The 7,727-nt window shown below is 60.1% G+C and overlaps 1 protein-coding gene and 1 pseudogene across 1 annotated transcript; one reads left to right on the plus strand and one right to left on the minus strand.

The window, feature by feature from the left end:
* Positions 1-346: 346 nt before the first annotated feature.
* LOC130706156 (thimet oligopeptidase-like) lies at positions 347-4,556 on the minus strand. The gene is given in 11 exon segments (XM_057537489.1): positions 347-759; positions 973-1,209; positions 1,704-1,864; positions 1,965-2,020; positions 2,684-3,208; positions 3,293-3,324; positions 3,326-3,518; positions 3,520-3,619; positions 3,622-3,660; positions 3,862-4,086; positions 4,310-4,556. Coding segments are annotated over 11 exon segments (1,971 nt in total). The 3' UTR covers positions 347-603.
* A 1,733-nt stretch (positions 4,557-6,289) lies between these two features.
* Positions 6,290-7,309, plus strand: LOC130706158 (serine/arginine-rich splicing factor 3-like; annotated as a pseudogene).
* The last annotated feature ends 418 nt before the right edge of the window (positions 7,310-7,727 follow it).

The raw sequence follows: 7,727 nt of genomic DNA on the forward strand, positions 1-7,727 counted from the left end.
GGCCGGCCATGGGGACAGGGACAGCCACAGCAGGGCTTCCCGCAGCTGTGCCCACCGCCAGAACCAGCTGCAGCCAATCACAGCCCCCGACATGCCAAACAGTGCCAGGTGAGAGGCCGGCAGGAACCTGACACCCCCTCACTAGAGAACCGGCCTGGCCAGGTGGGGGGAGCCATCCCCGTCTGAACTCACCCCACAGCTCAGCCATCTCCCAGTGACCCAGACGCTACACCAGCAGAGAGCAGCCTGCAACGGCCGCAGGGCTGATCCCCGACCAAGGTCAGAACTCCCCCCAGTGTGACGGCCCCAGTGCCGCTCCTGTGGTGGAAGGGACCGCAGGCAGAGACCAGGAGTGGAGTCTTTTTATTAATGGCTGCGTTTTCAAAGAACCATTTTGTAAGCAGGAAAGCTCCCCAGGAAGGGATTGCATTAGTGCAACAAGGGGGAGCCTTGACACCAGGCTCTCCAGACACGTCCAGGTGGAGACTTTTGGCTGAGGCCGGCCGCCAGGGACTCAGGGGCTGGGAGGACACGCGGCCCCTCCCCCGCCCCGGCGGGGCGCTAAGGCACCGGGCCCGCCTGGGTGGGCAAAACCCCGTGCCGTCAGCAGGCCGGCAGCTTGCAGCCCTCAACCTGCAGCCGTTTGCTCAGGAGGAAGGCATCCTGCGTGGAGTCGCAACCCAGGAAGAGCTTCCCCATGCCCTTGGCATCCTTGGAGCCGCCTGGCCTCAGAATGCAGCTTCTGTAGTCCATGGCAACCTGCCGAGAGGGGGCGGGGCTGCAGGAGGGTGGAGCTCCGCCTTCACTGAGGGTGTGGGTGTGGCCACCTCTGCTGTGACTCAACAAAGGGCAGGGGAGCAGGAGGTCCAGGGCAGGGCCCTCAGAGCCTGGCAGGCCCAGGCGGGCGGCACAAGCATCTAGGCCGAAGCCGAGGACCTCCGTGTTGGTCTGCGCGGCAGGACGGCCTCTCACCTTGCCACTCAGGACGTCCTCCTGCTTGAAGTGTGTGTGGAACGTGTCCGCAGAGTACACCTCGCTGCACAGGCAGCCATAGGACTGGGCGTTGTATCTTCCTGCCAGGCAGCCGAAGGTCGCAGGCAGGTGGGTCCCTGGGACACACGCGGAGAGGCTCCTGCCCGGCCCCCTGGCCGCTCCGTGCCCCTTCCCCAGAGCGGGGGCCTCAAACAGCCCTGTCTGAGTCCCCTGCCACTAGAGGGAGTATTGGCCCAACACTTCTAGAAAACGGGGACCTTGCGGGGAACTCAGTGGAGAGACACAAATCAATCTTTGCCGACTTTCTGCTGAAGCTCACGAGGGTTCGCCCCTAAGCCTCTTACAAGGTCAGCTGCCGAGGCTCCGAGGGATGAGTCAGGGCTTGCCCTCCAGCATGGGGAGAGCGCGGGTTAAAGTGCTCACGAGGGAGTGAACCGCGTGTCCGCACCGACACGCACGGGCAAACCTCGTCGACGTGTTCCGTCCGGGCTATGAAGCCCTATCCTGCCTCTTCCAGGCTCTCCAGAAAGCACGTGCAGATACGCCCACCCCACCCTCGGACTCCGCGGGCCACAGCTGGAGGTACCAGCCAAGGAACTGAGGCAGGAAGAGGCCAGAGGTCACCGGGCCTCGGCCAGAGCCTGTCATTTGGTCCCCTTTCACACACCACCAGACGATCCTCTTGACCTGGTCAGTAGCCGCCAACCGACCGCTAAGGTGGGCCCGGCTCGCGCTTGGCTGCCTGGCATGGCTGGGCCCCTGAGGATCTCCTGGCAGAGGCGGGCATTCTCCTGGGCCGGGTCCGCGGGCGTCTGCGTGTGCAGGGCCTGGTCCACCTCTGCCAGGACGATCTGGTGCAGGTTGAAGAGGCCTGGGGGGCGGGAGGAAGGAGACGGGGGGATGGCACTGTGTCCAGGCCGCGCTTTCCAGCCGGGCGGTCCAGGCGCCCCCTTCCCTCGGCCCGGCCGCACCTGGGTTGGCCTGCCGGGACTTGATGAGCTTGTCCTGCAGCCCCTGGGGGACGGCGCTGCCCGTGCCCCACCGAGACTGGCAGCATCGCCAAGGCCTCACAGGGTGCGGTGCCCCTGGTCCCAGAGCCTTCCCTCTGGTTCTCATCACCGGCTGTCACCAGACTCGCAGGCAACGTGCCTTTCTTTTCTGTTTTCTTTTTTCCGGCCCTCAGCCACGCAAAGGGGTGAAGCCCTGACACTCGTTGCCACGTGCATGGACCCTGAGAACACGATGCTCAGCGAGAGAAGTCAGACACAGAAGGACACACACGGTGTGACCCCACTGAGGGGAAACGTCCAGAACAGGTAGATCCACAGAGTCAGAGTGGGTTCCTGGTTGTCAGGGGCAGGGGAGGGGAGGGAGTGATAACTAAGGGCGTGAGGGACATTTTTGGGGTGATGGAAATGCTCCAAAACAGGGCAGTAGTGATGGCTGCACAGCTCAGTAAACTGTCCCCACGCGCTCCGGTGCAGCCTGTGAGAGCATCGCTCTCAGGACGAAGGGCTGACCGCAGGAAGACTGAACGAGCACTGCGTCCGGGGCCCAGACGCTGAGCTGAGGTCCCCCCGTGGGGAAGTCACTGGGACTTGCTGAGCCTCCACGGAGACTGGCAGCAGCCCCAGGGCCTCACAGGGCGCGGCACTCCCGGCCCCAGAGCCTTCTCTCTGATTCTCATCGCCACCTGTCACCAGACTTGCAGGCAACGTGCCTTTCTTTTCTTTTGTCTTTTTTAAAGGCAACTCTTGAGTACATGTACTTAACATGCAGGGAATCAGTCCTGACTCCTTGATCTGGGGCTTCCAGCCTCCAGAGTCTCGAGGACATCCATTTCTGTTGTTTACGCGCCCAGTGCGTGGGCTTTGATGATGGAAGCTGACACCGAGGGCGTCGCCACGTGCGGGGTGACATCAGCGGAAGAATCCTGTGGCGAGGGCCTGCCTGAGGACCACGCGTGCCCGGGCCCTCCCCGGCCCCTGCCCGCAGCCCCGTGCCCGCACCCACCTGGGAGCGGAGCTGGTGCATCGCTTGCCAGAACTCGTGGAAGTAGGTCTCCAGCTCATTGTGCTGCAGCAGGGAGGGCGGGTCGGGCGTGGGCTTGGTGAAGTTGGCCACCATGGCCATCATGGCGATCTGGCGGCTCCCATCCTGCTGCAGGCAGCTCAGCTGCAGGCCGAAGCAGGCCGCGTGCCCGGACTTCCCTTCCCTGGGGAGGGACGCGGGGTGAGGCCCAGCTTCCACAAAGGAGCTCCGGCCCACGGCTGACAGGTTCCCGCACGCACGCACGCACCAAGGGTAGAGGTCCAGGTAGAACTTGCCGATGGATGACCTTGCCCGAGGCTGCGTCCCAGACCGTGTAGAGCCTCACGTCTTCGTGACACACGTTGGCGCCCTCCTCCAGGTCGAAGGTCAGCCCCAGCAGCTCCTGGGAGATGCCCAGCAGCCCACGCGTGACCACCTGCATGGGGAAGGACTCACTGAGCAGGTACTGGTCCTCGTGGTAGCGCGTCTCCTCCCTGGTTCATGTAGTAGCACAGGTCCCAGGCGTTGATGGGCCCGTCACAGTGCAGGCCCCGCCTCTGGCACTCGGCCTTCTTTAGCTCCAGGATCAAGGCTGCTCCTGCTCCCCGAGGGGCTTCAGCTTCTGGGCCAGCTCATCTGCGGGCGGAGGGGAGAGGCTCGGCTACATCCCTGTGGCGGCTCCCCAGCCGCCCCCCCCCCCGCGCCCCTCGAGGCAGAATGAAGGGTCCGGGAAGGTGACCCCCAAGGGCTGACACAGTGGGGTCTCAGGCAGCACCACGCCCAGTTAAGGTCCGCCTGACGCCCTCCCCACTGGGACTCAGGTGGAGGCGGGGTTACCTAGGAAAGTGGCCACCACCTGGCTGGTCTTGGCCATGTTCATCTCCAGCACGGAGTCGGCACGTGTGCTGAACCCCAGCAGGCAGGACTTCTGGGCCTGCAGCCTCACCAGCTCCCCGAGGATCGTGCAGTTCTCCTGGAACCCAGAGACGGCCGGCGCTGGGGACCGTGGGCCATGCTCTCCCTGTGGGACCCCGGGCCAGGTCTCTGCGTGTGGGCAGGGCTCTCAGGCCACTGGTGGGCACAACCAATCCCCCTACCTCCTCCTCCTGGCCCGGATTTCTAGACACTTTGGTGCTGTCCTAACACATGGTCTTTATTAACACAGGTCCTTTTGGAACCAGAAACGGCGTGAACCGTGATGGGCTCTAAGGCCAAGGGCAGGAATAAATGCGGCCAGGCTCTCCAGGAGCCACCCAGGGGCCTCCCCGGGCTCAACAGTACAAACTCGGCTGCCGTGCAGACAGCAGCTCATCCCCACGGCGCCCGAACACCCAGACCCTGGACGGCGAGAGGCCTGTTGCTGCAGGTGGCCCGTGGCTGGCTGGTGAGGCCCGGCCCCAGGCGTACGCCTCCTTCTCTGGGGCCACCTCTCCGGCTCTGCGGTGGGGTTCTCCTGGAAGCCCCCAGTCACCACAGGACCAACGTGGCCTGTCTGCAGCCCAAGAAGGTGGGGACACAGGACTGTTCCCCATGCCCCCCGCATCACCCGCGAGGCCCGGCAAGCACCAGTGGTGTCTGCGGGGAAGATGAAGGGCTCATGCACAGCCCCCATCTACTGAAGATGCTAAACGGCAGAAGCACAGACTGCAGCCACACGCGGTGTGGACCAAACGCAAGTGTTTGCAGGACCTGATGTCTGAATGTCAAGGCCGTGCCCAGGCCACAGTGAGAAGGCCCAGGCCCCACGCAAGGCACAGAGAAGGGATGGGGGCAACATCTGCGAATCTGAGCTCATCAGGCATCACCCCAGAGGGAGAGGGAGAGGGAGAGAGGCAGAAGGAGATACGGAGGGAGAGGGAGAGAGAGGGAGGGAGAGACTTCTCTCCCTTCCCTGGGGGTTCTCTAGTGCAGCCAAGGCTGAAAACCACTGCATTTCGGGAAATGGGTCCTCCTAGAAAAGTTAAATAGTAGCTCATGGCATTATCGACACATAATAAAAAGGCCCAAAATCTTGGGCCTTGGGGATTTTGGGAGCTGGTGGCTGCCTCTTAAACGAGGAGAGATTGGGCGTCAGAGAAGGGGCCTGTGCAGCCCGCCGCCCAGGGCCCCGTAGACTTCATCTCCCAGCTGTGGTCCAGGGCTGGAAGTCAGCGGGGAGGTCAGGCCGTCCAAGCATCAACGTTGACTTCAGGGCTGATCTAAAAGGTGCCTGGTGTCTGTTGAAGCAGAAAAAAGAGAAAGCAGTGTGGAGAGCATGGGAGGGGGAGGGAGCCCCCCTCCTCAGCCCTTCTCCCTCTCTTCCTCCCTCCCTCTCCCTCGCTGCCTCTCACTCTCCCTCTCCCTCCATCTCTCCCTCTGCCTTTCTCTGTCCCTTCCTCTCCCTCTCTCCTTCCCTTTCTCCCTGTCCCTCTCTCCCTGTCCCTCTCTCCCTCCCACTTTCCCTGTCCCACTTTCCCTGTCCCTCTCTCCCTCTACCTCGTTCCCTCTCCCTCTCTCCCTCCCTCTCTCCCTCTCCCTCCCTCTCTCTCCCTCTCCCTCCACCTCCTTCCCTCTCTGGTGAGGGAAGGAGGTGGAGGGAGAGGGAGAGAGAGGGAGGGAGAGGGAGGTGGGAGAGGGAGAGGGAGGTGGGAGAAGGAGAGGGAGAGGGAGAGAGGGATGTCTCTCCCTCCCTCCCTCTATCCCTCCCTCCCTCTCTCTCTCCCTCTCCCTCTCCCTCCAACTCTCCCTCTCCCTCCGTCTCTCCATCTCCTCACTCCCTCCCAGACAGGGAGAGACAGAGGGAGAGGCAGAGACGAGGGAGAGGGAGATAGGGAGAGGGAGAGGGAGGGGGGAGAGAGGGAGAGGGAGGGGGAGAGAGGGAGAGGGAGAGAGAGGGAGGGAAACAGGGAGAGAGAGGGAAGGAGAGAAGTCTCCTTCCCTCTCTCTCCCTGTTTCCCTCCCTCTCTCCCCTCCCCCTCCCTCCCCCTCCCTCCCCCTCCCTCTCCCTCTGAGTCTCCCTCTCTCACACTCTGTCTACCCTCTCTCAGGAAGGAGTGGGAGCAGGAGGGAAGGAGAGGCAGAGAGGGAGAGAGAGACAGACAGACAGACAGAGACAGAGAGAGAGGAGAGGAAGCAGGGAGAAAACAGAGAAAGAACACACCATCTACATTTCTGTCAAATGACACCGGGGATCCTTACACAACCAGGAGAAGATTACACAGTGAGGCTCTTTCTCAGCTGGAACTGGAACTGCAGACGGGGCCAAACACCACCAGGCTGGCCACACATGTCCAGCCGCTGCCCCAGTCCCGTGAGTCTGGTCAACAGGGCTCTGAGTGTCTGCTCCAGGGAGCTGGGGTTCACCCTCTCACCCAGGAGGCCGGGCCAAGCCAGTAGGGCCCCAGGCTGGACACATAGGGGGAAAAGCATCCCCACAGGACAGCTTGTGCAAGCAGATTCAGCTGCCAGATTCTAGAGGCCCGGGACCACCCTGTGGCCCGTGAAACCCAGGAGCCACGAGGGTCTTGCATCGTGATTCCTGTCCGTTGGACTGTCAAGTTTATGTAGAGAATCTTGGAAACAGTGGTAACAAGACTGAATTGGAACGAGCTTTAGGCTATTATGGACCACTCTGAAGTGTGTGGGTTGCTAAAAACCCTCCTGGCTTCCCTCTTGTTGAACGTGAAGATCCCCAAGATGCAGCCGATGCTGTCTGAGAACTAGATGGGAGAACACTATGTGGCTGCCGAGTAAGAGTGGAGAAGTCAAAATCGTGACCGCCTCCTTCTTGGGGTCGTCGCCCTCGAGATGATTATCGGAGGAGGAGTCCTCCACCTCACCACACATCTCCAAGACGGAGAAGCTTCTCCCTCAGCCAGAGCAGGTCCCTTTCTAGATATAGGAGAAGAGAGAGATCACTGTCCCAGGAGAGAAATCACAAGCCGTCCCGATATTTCTCTAGTTCTCCTAGCCGATCTAGGTCAAATGAAAGGAAAAAGAAGACCACTTTGCAAGAGGAGTGGTGTACCGGGAATAACTTCATTTGACAGGAGTATGTACAGAAAATTCAAGTTTTGTTTGAGACTTCCGAAGCTTGGTGCACTTTTTAAATGTTTTAGCTGTTCACATTTGTTTGTCTCTTGGGACAGTGACACATAAAGGTGTCATTCTGTATGGTTTGAAATGGGTCATATGAGGCATGTAATATGAAGAATTGTTACCTTACAATGTTCCCTTAAGCAAAATTGAATTTGCTTTGAATTTTTGGTCTTGCCTAGACTGATAATAAAACTCTGACTCCTGCCCAGCTAAAGTGTGATGTTTACTATTATGGAAACAACACTGGCAAACATTGAAAAGGCTTTCTGTAGCTGGGATATGGTATGCAGCTGTAGTTAAGAAAGCAGTCTTTAAAAGGTGCTGTGAACACAAGCCAGCAGGTAAAATTTAAAGCTGCACCCTAACCCTAGATTAGAGGTTTAAAAATTCCACTAGTCTTCACACCGGACAAGAGGTTGTCCAGTACTGAGCTCTGACCGCCACAGCAAAAGTCAGCTCTACCCACCAACAGAGCCTCCCATCAAGCCTCTTAGATAGCCTCAACCACCAGAGGGCAGACAGCAGAAGCAAGAAAAACTACAATCCTGCAGCCTGTGGACCAAAAACCACAGTTACAGAAAGACAGAGAAGATGAAAAGGCAGAGGGCTATGTACCAGATGAAGGA

This window comes from Balaenoptera acutorostrata, chromosome 21, assembly GCF_949987535.1.
Source record: "Balaenoptera acutorostrata chromosome 21, mBalAcu1.1, whole genome shotgun sequence".
Classification (NCBI taxonomy): domain Eukaryota; kingdom Metazoa; phylum Chordata; class Mammalia; order Artiodactyla; family Balaenopteridae; genus Balaenoptera; species Balaenoptera acutorostrata.